The 16,110-nt window shown below is 40.7% G+C and overlaps 2 protein-coding genes across 9 annotated transcripts in view; one reads left to right on the top strand and one right to left on the bottom strand.

The window, feature by feature from the left end:
* MTRF1 (mitochondrial translation release factor 1) overlaps positions 1 to 3,121 on the bottom strand; it is a 65,116-nt gene extending 61,995 nt beyond the window's left edge. The window contains exon 1 of one of the 2 annotated variants that reach the window (XM_036119252.2): positions 2,967 to 3,121. The gene's annotated coding sequence lies outside the window, so the exon portion shown is untranslated. Of the gene's footprint in view, positions 1 to 2,353; positions 2,486 to 2,966 lie in introns of those variants that run through there. The other variant, XM_036119244.2, reaches the window with a different exon arrangement.
* Positions 2,541 to 16,110, top strand: part of NAA16 (N-alpha-acetyltransferase 16, NatA auxiliary subunit) — a 65,158-nt gene continuing 51,588 nt past the window's right edge. For 3 of the 7 annotated variants that reach the window (XM_036119165.2, XM_036119191.2, XM_078070304.1), the window contains exons 1-6: positions 2,543 to 2,854; positions 7,501 to 7,585; positions 9,186 to 9,290; positions 10,663 to 10,820; positions 12,889 to 13,023; positions 15,336 to 15,489. In XM_036119165.2, coding sequence (XP_035975058.1) covers positions 2,801 to 2,854; positions 7,501 to 7,585; positions 9,186 to 9,290; positions 10,663 to 10,820; positions 12,889 to 13,023; positions 15,336 to 15,489 — 691 coding nt within the window. In that variant the 5' untranslated portion in view covers positions 2,543 to 2,800. Of the gene's footprint in view, positions 2,855 to 7,500; positions 7,586 to 9,185; positions 9,291 to 10,662; positions 10,821 to 12,888; positions 13,024 to 15,335; positions 15,490 to 16,110 lie in introns of all 7 variants that reach the window. The other 4 variants (XM_036119156.2, XM_078070302.1, XR_013446937.1 and 1 more) reach the window with 3 other exon arrangements.

Below are 16,110 nucleotides of genomic sequence, written 5' to 3' on the forward strand. Positions count from 1 at the left end.
TCTTTTTTCCTTGAGTCTACTAAGCTTAGCAAGAGAATCACTGGCCCATATCATATATGCAAAAAGGTCTTCATAGATGTTGTTGCTATTATTGTACCGTATGCATAATTCTAAAGGAGGTACACCTGGCCTGAAGCACCAGGAAGCAACATTTGGTGGAGGCCCACGATGCCCCCAATCGGGCTTCAGCATTCTTCCTGAGAGACAGTGAACTCAGATTTACAATGCATGTGGGGTTTTTTTTGATTTTTTTCCTGTGGGCTTAAAAATGATAAAGCATTACATTCACACAATCCTGCTCTGAAAGATTACAATAGTATTATTATAACCTCATTTTCTGTTGAAAGGTAGAAATAAGATTTGCTCCAGACTAAACAGGAAGTCAGTAATAAAATTATAACCACTGGTTAATCCAGGCTTTCTGACTGTGCATGCATTACATCCTTTACACACTCTAAGACTTACGTTGACAACTACCAGCAACGCTATTGGCATTCTTTTTTTTTCTTTAAAGATTTACTTATTTATTTGAGAGAGAGAGAGTGCGTACGCGTGCACAGGAGGGAGAGGGAGAGAGAAACCCAAGCAGACTCCCTGCTGAGCATGGAGCCCAATGTGGGGCTTGATCTCACCACCCTGAGATCATAACCTAAGCCAAAACCAAGAGTCCGACACTTAACAGATTGAGCCACCCAGGGGTCCCCACTATTGACATTCTTTTCAAGTCTTCACCTCTCCCCTCACTCCCACCCTAATGTAGACAACCAGGTATGCGCGCTTCACATGTCATGGTGCGTGCAAGGCAGATGAGAAAAATATTAAAGATGAGTGTTTATAACTACCCACTTCTCAGTGTTTGGGATTGCAGGTTTCCTTTGCACTGCTGGGAGATGCTGGGGAGGCTGAGGAAGGGAAGTTGGCAGTGGGTGGGAAGCTGCTGAGTGCAAATGAAGAACCAGCACCAGCGGCCTGATTTAGGGGCCAGGTCATGGTGAAGATCCAGCAGCTACCACAGAGAATGGAGACAGTTAATGATTTGTAATGAGTCAGGCTGTACTAGGTCCACGGAAACTTTCCTAAAAGATAAACATTACTTGCCTCCAAAATATTTACAGTTGGCACTATGCTTTTTTTCCACTTTTTTTTTTTCAATTTGTCATTTTGAAATCGGCCTTGAGGTGAGGTAGAATAGCTTGAGCCGGCGGAATGAGGTACATTCCAGAAAAGTCCATGTCCAAGGAGAGTCATTGGGTAAGGACTATGGACGTGGCTGGGTATGAGGGTGCTGAGAGCGCCCTCTGCCCTGCTCTGTTGTCTAGAAGACTACCGCCAACCAGTTCAGGTACAGCTCAGCTAAATTCCCATGAAGCTCTCCTTGCCAATTCCTCTCTAGTAGCTTGAGGAGCCTGGGGTCTGTCCAGAACACACAGGGCCCTCTGAACCTACCCCCCTTTTAATAACAGTCCTGTCTCTATTTTATTTTTCTAATATATATATGTATATATAAAATCTCTGCATCCGACATGGGGCTCGAACTCACAACCCGAGATCAAGAGTCACATCGTCCACCGACTGAGCCAGCCCTTCCCTATTTTAAAAGACTTCTCGGCCTTTTGGCTAAGATCAAGGGTAAAAGACTCCTGTGATACCTTCTTCCATCTCCAAACAAACTCAGGCTAAAGGAAAGCTCCAATAAGCCCCAACCCAGCTCTGATTACAGCCCATTCAATGCACTTACGCATCAATTCCTCTGTAGTCACACAAATATGACCAAATTAAGATCCGGAACATGTATAAATAAGTTTATGCACCTAATATTTACATAGTCCTTAATATTAAACCTACATTGTATGCATGGCTGTGCTTGCCATCGATGGATATGCCTATCTTTAGTCTAGACTCACACATTTCTATCACCAGGCTACGTTTTGGGTATGACAGCGTCCCAGAGTTGGAAGATCCTGGGTTTGAATATTGTTTCTCTCCTTATTATATGGCTTGTATGAAGGGGAACTTTCGGAGGAGAAAGGGTAGGTAGACTTGGAGACTCAATGGCCCCATAAAACCATCATAATTTTCACCGCCAACGGTAGGCTGTTCTAAACTGCGGGCAGTATTTTTTTCTGACATTTCAAACAAGCGTTCACATTAGTCCATTTCAAGGCCCGTCCAAGGACCGCACATACGTTGTGAATCTGTCTTGGGTCCGCACTGGAAAGAGAAGGCTTTTCTCAAAGTCTAAGTGGAGGAGAAAAGAAGGAAAACAAGTTTCGTCCTGAATCAAGAATTTACTTTGAGCCCAAGCACTGTTTAAGTTCCTGAGTGGAGAGAAATCAAAAAAAGTCTGACTCACATTCTGTTGGGCCGCAAGCTTAGCAATCAGCACAGAACAATCAGTGACTTAGGAGGGGCGCCCAGGGGCCGGTGACAGAAGCGACCAGACACTCTGCACGCCGCGGTGCCAGCCGCCCGGAGTCCCCCGCCGCCTCTGGCCGCGGGGCGCCCGGCGCAGGCGCACACCGCCCCGCTCGAGGGGACGGGCTCCGGCTGCCATCTTGCTGCGCGCGGGAGCCGCCGCCGCTCGCCGGTCCGCAGGGCGGGAGCCGCGCGTGTCCAGTCCGGATCGCGTTCCCCTTCCACTGCCAGCCCTGCCCAGCGGCCTGCCCAGCGGCCTGCCCGGCCCCAACTCCAGGCCATGAACTGACCCATCGCCCGCTGCCCGACTCTTAGCAGCGGCCCGCCCCGGTGCCCACCCCCGCGAAACGCAGCGCCCGGGCACCCGTCCTCCCCGCCGGCCGCGATGCCGAACGTGCAGCTGCCGCCCAAGGAGAGCAACCTTTTCAAGCGCATCTTGGTGAGTGGCCGAGGCCGCACTCCCGACCCTGCGCGGTGCGGCGAGCGGCCTGGCGGCGGCGGCGCTCTCACCAGCCGGGCTCGGCCCGGCCCGGGCTCCGTTCTTTGTTTACCTCCGAGCCGTGGCGACCTGACCTCTCGCCTCGGCCGGCCGCCCCTCCGCGCGCTTCGTCCCTCTGCGGCCGCTCGCCGCGCCCCCGCCGCGCTCCGCAGTCCCTCTGGGCCAGGGCGCGTCGGCCCGGGGCTGAGCCCCGTGGCCTCCGCGGCTCTCTGCGGCCAGACTCGCGACCTCTGCACACCCCCCACCCCCCATCCTCCCGTGTGTTTCTTTTCCCCTCGGCCGGGTGTTCATTCACTGCTTCGTGCTTAACCCATTGCACAGAGCGCGCCGATACCTGCTAAAGATGGGGCGATCGTATGGTGGAGTGGGGCTCCGACTTATACCGGTGATGGGAAAATTAAACCCTAGGAAGCCAAGCCTCCCTTCGCGAGAGACTTCGCTTGTTTTTGGTGTACTGTACTTGCCTTCTTTAAGAAGCGAATAAGCGACTTGAACTGCATTTCCAAGTTATAAAGTCGAACACAGCTCTTTGATCGCTTTGAACTCGTTCAGGTCCTGACTCGGCAAAGTCGCGCGGACTGGCTGATTTTACTCTGGAGGGGAGCCTTTACTTTGTTTCCAAGCAGAAACCTGAATAATGACCCGGTAGAGATGGCCGCTGCCGGCCGGGAAAGTTTTCCGTAGATTGTGTGCCCGTGTCCCCGGTGCCTTCCCTTGTTTCCCAGGTTCCATTCTTCCAGGGAGGAGAGGCAACATGCCTTTGCTTTTCTCAGCATGCACTGGAGACTGTGGATTTTAAACTGCTGTTGTACGTAGTGTTTTTTTCTAGTCTGTCATTTCATCTGAATATAAGCGTTTAGATTTTAAGAGTGAATTTATGATTTAGAGCTTGTGTCGGTTATATGACTATATGCTTACCTTTTCTATAAATAAAATACTAAGTTTAGAATAGTTTTAAATGTTACCAGTGGTAGGTAGGAATTCATAGCAGCTGTTCTCTTTCAAGCCAATAGAAACTTCATGCTTCTTCAAAATGTTAAAAAGATACTTAGTAGATGGGATTAACATTTTAAGTCCTAATTTTATATGGTACTTAGTGTTGAGCAAATAACGAGACAAGTTTAAAAACAAAAAAATTCTAATTAAAGCATTGTGGCAGATTGCTTCATTGGGCGTTTTGTATGTTTTTTGTTATTTTAGTTTCGTTTTTTCCATACCCTTATTTTTTCACAGGGTGGATTTGGAGAAGTGAACTTTTTGCCCCCTTCAGGCTCATCTATAAGTTGTTGGTTGGATTTAAGTACGTTTGGCATTATCCCTAAAGGATGACGGAACACTTATTTTCACTCTATCTTGGTATTTTCTAGTTCAAATCGTGTTATCAGTAGATTATAAAAAAACAATTACATGATTTATTATACTCTAGTTACAAAAAGTTACAGCTGCTGCTGAGTTAACTTAATCCCTAAATAAATTGGGAAATGCTAAACATGTTTTTCTCTGGGTATGTAATAATTATTATAAGGTTACATGAATTTAGGAGGGTGCTGCAAAAGTGAGTGATTTTAGCATCTCACAATAAATGTGGGTAGAATTTTGCTACAATAACTCCCTGACAAAATCTCTATTAAAATTATTTTTCAAGTTTGGTTGGTGGACCAAAGTGCTCTGCCACCAATAGTAAAATTTTTTTTTTTTAGGTTATTTTATTTTATTTTACTTGAGAGAGCTCACTCCCATACATGAGTGCAGGAGGGGGGGTGGGGTAGAGGGAGAGGGGGATGGAGACTCCCTGCTGAGTAGGGAGCCCAAGCTGCAGGGCTCCATCCCAGGATCCTGAGATCATGACCTGAGCTGAAGGCAGATGCTTAACCAACTGAGCCACCCAGGTGCTCCCCCCCCCCCAAGTATTCATTTTTTTAAAATGAATTATGAATGTACTTAAACACATCCATACAAATTTAGTAGCTAGCTTATTCCATGTTCTGCACGGCTTGTACATGCCTGTCTTATTCCCCAAACTGGCTATTAGCTTTAGGTTTTGTTGAATTTTGGAGCTACTCCATGCTTTCTTTTGCCAATGAAACAACCAAACCCAGGAATGGTAAATGACTAAGTGTCTAAGGTTCTCTGGTTAGTAGCAAAGTTGAAACTAGAATCTAATTTTGTACTAAGTATAATATATTCCTTTAACACTTTTTTTTAAACCTGTATACTTGCTTGCTAGGGACAGACAACATGGTTTGAATTAGGGCTCTGATACATATTAGCTCTGTAAACTCAGTAACTGTGTGCCTCACTCTCTCCATCTGAATTGGAGAGAACCTGTATTTCATAGGCTCTCCTGGGATTTAAATAAGGATTAAGTGAATGGTACCTGACACTAGTAATTGCTCCCCAAAAGTATTAACTATTATTATTACTGTTATTGGTAGTATGATTATTAGTATTTCCAGATCACTTGGTAAGTCAGAAAAAAACCATATTTCTCTCTTTTTTTTTTTTTTTAAAGATTTTATTTATTTATTTGACACAAAGAGAGAGAGAGCACAAGCATGGGGAGTGGCAGGCAGAAGGAGAGGGAGAAGCAGGCTCCCCATTGAGCAAGGAGCCCGACGTGGGGCTCGATCCCAGGACCTGGGATCATGACCTGAGCCTAAGGCAGTCACTTAATCAACTGAGCCACCCAGGCGCCCCCCATATTTCTCTTCTTTTCCTGTTTGCCAGTGGTTCCTTCTGCTTGTTTTTCTTCTTGTCATTTGTCAGATGAACTCCTATAGTCAACACTATTTTTAATTTTTATTTTATTTTATTTTTAAAGATTTTATTTGAGAGAGAGAGAAAGCATGAGAGAGAGTGTACAAGCAGGGGGGAGGGGCAGTGGGAGAGGGACAAGCGTAGTCCCCACTGAGCAGGGAGCCTGACATGGGGCTCCATCCCAGGACCCTGAGGTCATGATGTGAGCCGAAGGTGGACGCTTAACCGACTAAGCCACCCAGGTGCCCCTTTATTTTTATTTTAAATATTTTAGGAATGGGAATATATTCAGATGATTCGAAATTCAGGTTTCTCTCCCATCCTTGTCTCCCAGCTACTAGGTTCCCTTCCCCAGATGCAACCAAGAAGCCTCAATTTAAACATTTTTTTCTATGAACTCTTTTCTAATTCTCCCCTCCACATTCCACCCCTGCTGCAAAGATTAACCACTTCCTCCTTCTTTGCTGGTACTGTTTTGCTTTAAACCTCGTAGACTATTTTTTGAGCAGTCCTAATTTATGTAGACCCTGAGGATGCAGCAACGTTTAAAATAGACAAGATCTCTGTTCTCATGGAGCTCATACAGTATGGTGAGGAAGATAGACACTAAGTAAGTAATCAAATAAGAATTTCAGAGAATGATAGTGCTGTGTAGAAAATGGAATAATATGATAGAGAATATGTGTGTGTGGGGCAGTGGGAGGCTGGAAGTATTAGATAGAGTGGTCAGGCAGGTGATACATGAAATTCTGCTGGTAAGGAAGATCTGGGGAAGAACATTTCAAGTAGAAGGAACACACATGCAGAGGCCCTGAGGTGGGCACAAACTTGGCATGTTGAGTACTAGAAAGAAAACCCATGGCAACATAAGAGGGAGGGTAAATAGAAGATGATGAGATGTTCTTGTGATTAGTGGCTGTGGTGGACAGGTGCTGATTACTTAGCCAGTGGTATTTAGGAAGAAAGGTGTTGCTCACACTTGTATTAGCCTAGTGATGGAAAGATCATGGTCTTTGGAATCAGACCAGAGTTTGCAAGTAGGCTGAGGTATTTATAAACAAATTTTATGAACTCTTAAAATTTCAATTTTTGCATCTGTAGGGAGGAGGTAATGACACTTATCTTGAGGGATACCTATGAGATATATAACAAGTTTTATCTGGACACGTAGGAGTTGCTTGTGTGTGTGTGTGTGTGTGTGTGTGTGTGTGTGTATGTGTGTATGCCTTGGTTCAGTTCTTTTTTTTTTTTTTAAGATTTTATTTATTTATTTGAGAGAGAGAAAATGGGAGAGGGAGAGAGCACACAAGGGGGGGGAAGGGCAGAGGGAGAAGCAGACTCCCCGCTGAGCAGGGAGCCCGATGTGGGACTTGATCCTGGGATTCCAGGATCATGACGTGAGCCGAAGGCAGTCGCTTAACCAACTGAGCCACCCAGGTGCCCTCCTTGGTTCCGTTTTTGAAGTGGCAAAGACATAATGCAGTTCCTAGTATTTTTCTGTGTTGTTATCACATATTTTTCGCTTTTGGATTTTGAATTTTAAAAGTTGTAGCAGTATTGGCTGACAATTAAATTCCCTTTTCATTAAGTGGGTTTTTTTCCCTTTTTTTCTATAAAAGTGAAAATACTCATACTAGAACAACTTGGCAAGAAGTAGGTAACAAAAATATACCTCATGTTATAAGTGATAGAAATTGATATAACACCTTCCCATCACATATGTTTTAGATCTAATTTTGGATCTTGAATTTCGAATTTATATAATGCAAAGAAAAGTTGCTCCCTATATATTCATTTTATTAAATAATTTTGTTCATATTTCTTTACAGAAATGCTATGAACAGAAGCAGTACAAAAATGGCCTCAAGTTTTGCAAGATGATTCTTTCGAATCCAAAATTTGCTGAACATGGAGGTACTGTCTCATCTGTGAGAGACTGCTTTGGGGAAATCTAATTCCAGGATCAGACAGATAAGATTCCTAACGGTGAAAGAAGAATACTTCCCAGATTCCATGACCTTGTAGCTGTCTATTAGAGCATATAAACATTTTTAGTCATGCATCATATCAGTCTTGTTCTAGGTTACCTTCCTTTTATTACGCTTAGGTGGGTGCACCATCTTCACTTTAAATGAGAAGTGGTTGGTTGATCTGTTGGGGAATAATTGGAGTATATAATAGTACTTGTAGAGACTTCGTTTCATCTATTACTTTGGGTAGAACTTAAGTTTATGCTTTTCTTATGTATGTGAAATGAAGACAATATCTGCAGTACAGAAGTAGTATGAAGATACAGTCACATGTATTTTATTCTCTGGTAAATGTCATTCTTATATATCTGCTGACCTTTATGTATAAATAAATTAGATACTATTGATTTACCATTAGATTGCTTATCTTGAGCTGTTTCTCCAGCACTGGTGTTACTAGGTCTCTATTTGCTTGTCTCATCCTTTTTCACTGGTGACCGGTGCTTGTTTGAAGGATGTTAGGTAAGGTCAGACATGCTAGTTATGGTCCTATAGCAGAGCACCGCCAATTAGGGTCTCTGAATATTAGACATGGGTAATTCTTGAGACCATCTTATTGGGAAAGTAGGCTGACCTTGCTCAGCTTTCAGATAACATTTTAAACATTCTTTGAAGGAACTGGAAAGAAGTCTTCGGTTCATAAAATTTGAGAAGCATAAAGCCTATTTTCAAGTTTTTTCTCTACAGAACCTTTATCCACATGGCAGCTTGTAGGGAAGTTCATTGTATGAAAACAGATAAATGCAGATGTTTATAGGGGCCTGGGCTGCTGGATCACCATGTTCTGATGACCAGAGTCCACAGAGATCATTTGAAGACCTTGTTCTTGTCTAATTCTTGTGGATTTATTCAGAGAATTATTTCATTCTAAGCCATCTTTCATTAGCTGCCTCAAATATATTTTTGTGTTACCATTCCCGCAGTCCACTGTTAGACTCTTGAAATGCAAACTGTTGTTAATTAGCCTAACCAGAATTAGTTGGAATAAACTTATTGCCAAAAATAAAGTGTGTTCCAATATTGAATAAGCTGATTTTTACATTGTGTGCATCTCTCTGCTGAAGTAGATTGTTTTTGTGGGGTATAAATGGGATGGTGATTAGAATTGATCTTGGATGAAAGTTCTGCAGCTACTGCCATAGATTTAACACAGCAGGACTTGGGTGCCTACTGTATTACTTTTTTTCAGCAGAATAATCTCCGCCCCCTTTGTACAGTCTTCTAAAGGGCAGAAGGCATTTGAGGAACTCAGTCCCAGCCTCAGGGATTTCAGAAAAGGACTCAGGCTACACTTTAATAAATACTTAAATGTAGTTTTACTTTCTGTATTTGGAGAGAAGTTCTAGTTATATGATTACAAAGATGAATAGTACAAGCCTTGGCAGATGTCATATTAAAATAGTACTGAGAGTTAAAAAAAAATAGTGCTAAGAGAATATTTTGAATTCTTTGTGTGTAAATAGAGGCTAAAAAATATTTTTCAGAGACTTTGGCTATGAAAGGATTGACATTGAACTGTTTAGGAAAAAAAGAAGAAGCGTATGAATTTGTTCGTAAAGGACTTCGTAATGATGTCAAGAGCCATGTCTGTATCCTTTTGCAATAATTGAAATCTATCATTTCATTTATTTTCCACTTAGTAGGGTTTTCTAATTCAGGAAAAAACAGACCTTTACTCTGGAAAATTTTGTATAGAAGAGAAAATGTAATGAACTCCGTGTACCATTACTCAGCTTCCATAATTATCAACATTTTGTAATAGTTTCTTCTGTTCCCTACCCCTTGTTTGTTTATTGCAGTAGTTGAAAGGGAAACCTTGTACTTTTTTACTTCAGTTGTGCTTAGTGTGAGAGAAAAGGAACTGATCTGTGACTTGAAACCCATTTTTTTCTTACATATCTGTAAACCGAGTGATACTTTCCTGTCATTCCAAATGACTTACTTGTATAGTAAAATTTGTGTTCCATAAACTTTGTTTTAGACATTTTGGAAGAAAAATTCAGAAAAAAAACCTGTTTTAAAGCAAATTTTATTTAGCATTAAGTATGATATTGGTTCTTCAATTGGGTTTCTGTTGCACAGGGACATAGCTGTTACTTCAGTAGATACTTACTGTATTTTTCATTGGCTGGAATCTCAGTTTGTGAAAAAACAAAAATATCTTTTTAAAGATAGATCATCAAAATTGATTTTCATTTCCATTTTGCCTATCTATATGCCTTTTTGCAATCTTTTCACATGTTGCCCTTAATTTTTTACATTTCATTCATCTAGCTATTGGCCAGTATTGAACATCAATAGTCTAGGTAGTGCTTTCACATATTTAGCTTAGGAGTCTCTCGAAATACGAAATACTTATTTCTTTATCTCAGTGCTTACCCCAGAATGAAGAGAGAGGGCATGTAAGTATGATAGGTTTTTTTTGGCTCCAGGATATGCTGAGACTTTAATCTACAGTAAATAAAAACTTCATTTTTGTGGTTTTTAGTATCACTAGTGAATTAACTGATGATTACATGTTGTTTTAGAATTGATTGAATATAAACTAGTTTGAAGAGATAATTACAATTTTTGTATATATAGTAATGAAGAATAAGTGACTGTTGAGGTGCTGGGGTGGGAAAGTGAGGGGGTAAAGGGTAGGGAATGTGAAGAATTTTTACCGAGAATTTTCTAAGGTTATGTAAACATAATGGAAAATACCAAACGTGTAAGTGGAGAGCGTAGAATGAGGCACCCCCCGTGTGCCCGTCACCCAACTTCAGTAATTTAACAGCTGTCAGTCAAGGCTAATCTGGTTTCATCTTTTACCACCCCCTCACTGTCCCCCTTTCTCTGACCCCAGATGATCTGAAATAAATCCCAGACAACTTACCACGTCATTAAGGTAAGCTTTATATTAGGTATGTAGCATAGTATATGCTAGTATCCTTGAATGTCTCTATTTCCTTAACTTAGTAGGTTGGCATGTGTATGGACTCTTGCAGCGTTCTGATAAGAAGTATGATGAAGCTATTAAGTGTTATCGAAATGCCCTCAAATTAGATAAAGATAATCTGCAAATTTTGAGGGATCTCTCTCTGTTGCAGATCCAAATGAGAGACCTTGAAGGTTATCGAGTAAGTACTTTAGTCTTAAGTGTACATGTTTTTCAACAGGCATAATTTAAAGATGTGGGGGTTCAGGTGCCTGGGTGGCTCAGATGGTTAAGCGTCTGCCTTTGGCTCAGGTCATGATCCCAGTGTCCTGGGATCGAGTCCCGCATTGGGCTCCCTGCTCCTTGGGAGCCTGCTTCTCCCTCTGCCTCTCTCTCTCTTTCTGTCTCTCATGAATAAATAAATAAAATCTTTAAAAAAAAAAAAAAAGATGTGGGGGTTCAAAATGAGGTGAGCATAGGCTGAAATTATGTAGATTTGATTGTTCATTATCCCTTTCTCATGTTGAAGGAGCCCACCAACTCTTAACATTCCCTTTAAATAAGTTAAGTTCTTTCATTTACTGTTTACTTTTGTCTTCTACTGCCACATAAATCCTTATGCCTGGTGCCTAGATTTTTGCAGAGGTTTCAAGCATGCTGCTGAGCTTAGTAATGGTGTCATTCTTCCAGATCGTGTGGTTTTTCTTTTAGCCCAAGTGTGGTGGGAGTTAGAATCAGTTATCTGTAGGAATGAGGCAAGGAAATTAAGAATGTTGGCAAGACATTGCGTGCTCAAAGGGGTAGTGAACTAAATGAAGATACAAGAGCTGGTGGTTAGACGCGGAGGACCTAAGGACCCAGACGTACTGGTGGTAGCCCAGAACAAGGGTAGGAATGTCAGTGAGTAAGAGCTTTGGCCAGAGAGTTAGCTATCTGAATTTATGATTTCTGGGGGGCAGTAAGGTCTAGGGTGTGGTTGTAGGAGTGGGTCCACAAAGCAGGGCGAAGGAGATCATTAAAGATGAAGAAATCTTGGGGCGCCTGGGTGGCTCAGTTGGTTGAGCGACTGCCTTCGGCTCAGGTCATGATCCCAGGGTCCTGGGATCGAGCCCCGAGTCGGGCTTCCTGCTCAACGGGGAGTCTGCTTCTCCCTCTCCTTCTGCCTGCTAGTACTCTCTCTCTGTGTCAAATAAATAAAATCTTAAAAAAAAAAAAAGATGAAGAAATCTTGATTCTAAAATACTAGGTTGTTGGATGGATGCTCCACAGTGTCGCACTTGTAACAGGATAGTGGCAGGATTTGGCAGAGAGAAAACAACTGACCCCGACTTCAATGAAGGAGGGAAGTGACAGAGAAGCAGTGGTGTAGAGGAGAGATGGGAGTGACACAGCTTAATGTCATATACCTGAAAGAACCAGGCACACAAAGGCAGAGGGGTGAGACTGTCTAAGCTGTTGTCTCAAAGATATCTTTTTCTTAAAAGATCCGATCATGTTACTCCTTGTGGCATATAGTGTAGAAGGACTCACTTGACACCTGTTCCCACAATAGAAATGAAATGCTACATTTGCAGAACTTCACTGCAGCTAGTGTTCTTCATGAGACCCTGTTCCTCCAAGCAGTTGCACGTGCCTAAAACTTGGAGGCAAATACGAGCTATGAAGAGGTGGGGGCAGTTTAGGGAGGGTGCGTTTTCTGCTGATGAAGATACTTGGATTCTTGTGGGGCAGCTATGGTGGAATTTCCGGTGTTTTCTCCCTCATGTCATAGATAGCTGTCTTAGAGTGGCAGCAAGTGGTATTCTGTTAGAAAGGTCCAGTCTGCCTTTGAGTGTTTGCCCTGGCTGTGTCCGCCCTGTTTCTAGGGCCTGTTGTAACAATGTAATAAAGACATTATAATTTCATAGAGTGATTTTATAAACAGCAGAATTTAGTTGAATAAAAAGGTATCTTAGTCTCTCTTCTAAGATGCTTAGTTACCAAAAGAAATCCCCGTTACATAAAGGTAATTTTCTAAGGCAGCACAAAAGCATGGGCCCCAAGGTCAGCTTTATAGGGAGCATTACAGAGTATTCTAGAACTTAAATAATCTAACATAAAAAATACTTGTTTTATTTGGGACTGATGTTTGTTCATGCAATTCATTAGAAAGGAATTAAAGGCATTAAATTGTTTTCTTAAAGCTCTGTGGTGAAATATAAATATTTTAGAGAAAGTTAAAGTAAAAAGAGAAAAAGACAATTTTTAATGTAATTTTATTATTTTTTTAGGAGACAAGGTATCAGCTTCTTCAGTTGCGCCCAACACAGCGTGCTTCCTGGATTGGATATGCTATTGCATACCATTTGCTAAAAGATTATGATATGGCACTAAAACTGTTGGAAGAATTTAGACAAACTCAGCAAGTAAGTACGAACTTTGTTCTGTTTCTCCTACCTGCACAAACTAAGTAGTTGACTTCTATATTGCCCCGATTCCCAGTTGTGCATTAAAGTCTTTGGGACCTATGGGAGCACCTGGGTGGCTCAGTTGCTTAAGTGTCCAACTCTTGATTTCGGCTCAGGTCATGATCTCAGGGTCATGGGATTGAGCCCCACGTTGGGCTCTGCACTCAGCACAGAGTCTCCTTCAGATTCTCTCTCCCTCTCCCTCCTGCTCTCTCTCTCTCTCTCAAATACATAAGTAAAATCTTTAAAAAAATAAAGTCTTTGGGACCTATGGAAAAACTTGAAAAATTTTTGAAATAATTAGAAAAATTAAAACACAGAATTCTTGATAAAAAATAAATAATATGAACATTTTTATACTCTTATTTTGACGACATTCAAATGACTAAAGAAAGAAAAGAATACATAAAAATGAAAGTAGTTTTGTGATTGTGGGAATTACGTCTCTCATATATATTGCTTTATGTTTTATATAAACATGTTAATACATTTTAATATATATGCAAAATAGAAAAATACAAAAAATATATACTGTGTATCATGAGATAAATAGATATTAACGTTTTGCCACAATTTTTCCAGATTTTATTATTTTTTAAAGAAATATTACAGGGGCGCCTGGGTGGCTCAGTCGTTGGGTGTCTGCCTTCGGCTCAGGTCATGATCCCAGGGTCCTGGGATCGAGCCCCACATCGGGCTCCCTGCTCAGCAGGGAGTCTGCTTCTCCCTCTCCCACTCCCCCTGCTTGTGTTCCCTCTCTTACTGTGTCTCTCTCTGTCAAATAAATAAATAAAATCTTAAAAAAAAAAAAAAGAGAAATACTACAGAAGTAGCTATAAGGGTCTCTCATGTCCCTAGAGGTAGCCACTATTCTGAAATGGGTATTGATTGTTCCTAGTCACCTTTACGTTATGTTTAAGTCCATAAAAGTTACAAACTATTATTTTGTGTCTTTAAAAATTGACATGGACAATATGCTTTTTTTTTCATTCAACATGTCTTGAGATATATGTGTGTTGATACATGGAGGGTTAGTTTACCCATTTTTTTCTAAAGATTTTATTTATTTATTAGAGAGAGCAAGCGCACAAGAAGGGAGAAGTGGCATGCAGAGGGCCAGGGAGAAGCAGGCTCCCTGCTGAGCAGACAGCCTGACATGGGGCTCGATCCCAGGACCCTGGGATCATGACCTGAGCTGAAGGCAGATGCTTAACTGACTGAGCCACCCAGGCACCCCTATCCACTTTTTTAAAAGATTTTATTTATTTATTTGAGAGAGACAAAGAGCACGGTGAGGGGGGTGCGGGGAGGGTAGAAGGAGAGGATGAAGTGACTCCCTGCTGAGTAGGGAGCCCAACCAGGGGGCTCGATCCCAGGATTCCGAGATCATGACCCAAGCCTAAGGCAGCTGCTTAACCGACTGAGCCACCCAGGTACTCCAGTTTATCCATTTTTAGCTGCTCTTTGGTATTTCATTATATAAATAAGCCGTAGTTTATTAATTCCACTTTTTCCTTATGCCAATACCACACTATCTTGATTGCTGTTATTTTATAGTAAGTTTGAAATTTGAAATGCATGTCCTCCTACTTTGTTCTTTTTCAAGACTCTTTTGGCAATGCAGGGTTTCTTTTATCTCTATTTGAATTTTAGGATTAGCTTGTCAATTTCTGCAAAAAAAGCTTGCTGAGAGTTTGATAGGGATTGCATTGAATTTGTAGATCAATTTGGAGAAAATTGCTGTCAAAATAATATTGAGTATTCTGATCCATGAACATGATTTGAAATGTCTCTCCATTTACATAGGTCTTTAATATCTCTCAGCATGCTTTCAGTCTTCAATGTATAGGTCTTATTTCCTAAATTTATTCCTATATACTTTTTTCTTTTAGATGTTACTGTGAATGAAATTATTTTAGTTTTATTTTTGGGTTGTTGGTTGCTAGTATATGGAAGTATAATTGATTTTTGTATTTTGATCATGTATTCTGTCACCTGCTAAACTTTTTTATTTTAGTAGTTTTTTGGTAGATTCTATAGAATTTTAACCATTTTCATACTTTTCTGTGAGTATAGGATTTGCTGACCTGAATCTTTACTTTGCCGTAGGCAGAAATTCCACCTTTTTGTTTGTTTTAAAGAATGTATTAATCACTGTTCTCTTTGTAATTGCTTCTTTTAGTCTGTGTGAATGACTTTTCTGAGTAAGCAATTAAAGATCTATAACTATTTTATATAATTATAAAATAATTTTTCATTTTTTTTTTCAGGTTCCTCCCAACAAAATAGACTATGAATATAGTGAACTGATATTATACCAGAATCAAGTGATGAGAGAGGCAGATCTATTTCAGGAATCTTTGGAACATATAGAAGCGTATGAGAAACAAATATGTGATAAACTTTTGGTGGAAGAAATTAAAGGTAGGTTGACCTGCTTTTTCTTTTTTAGTGGTCTCAATTAAAGAAAAGAACAAAAACTATGCACTTTATTCTGTTCTAACATTTAAATAAGACTTGCTACATAATAAAAAAACATTTTTATTGTTAAGCTGTTAAGTTAATCCTCATAATAATACTATGTATGGTTATTACATCCATTTTAGAATTGAGGGGCTGAGGAACAGAGAGGTTAAGTGACTTGCCCAAAGTCATACAGCTAAGTGAGCTCGGTAGTACTAGATTTGAGTCTAGGGGTTTTGACTCCAGATTCCATTTCCTCTCCCCTCCCCCAAATATATATCCATGAAATAAATAAATACAATGAGAATAGTAAATGATGTTACTGGGGTCATCATGAAAACAAGATTCATTTATTTTCAATATGGGCTAGGTACGAAGGCAGGATCCTGATAAATAGCTTGTTAGAAATGGGTCAAGCACATTTTTTTTTAAACAAAGTTTTGTTCATCAGTTACCATTCTCTGAGCAATACTATAATAAAATGTCTAACTAAAGTAATAATTAGTTTAGAACTAAAGTTTCATATAGTTGCAGGACTTCTAAAGCTTAATAAAAATAATAGCTAATGTTTATTTACTTTTC

The sequence above is a fragment of the Halichoerus grypus genome, chromosome 4, assembly GCF_964656455.1.
Source record: "Halichoerus grypus chromosome 4, mHalGry1.hap1.1, whole genome shotgun sequence".
Lineage (NCBI taxonomy): Eukaryota > Metazoa > Chordata > Mammalia > Carnivora > Phocidae > Halichoerus > Halichoerus grypus.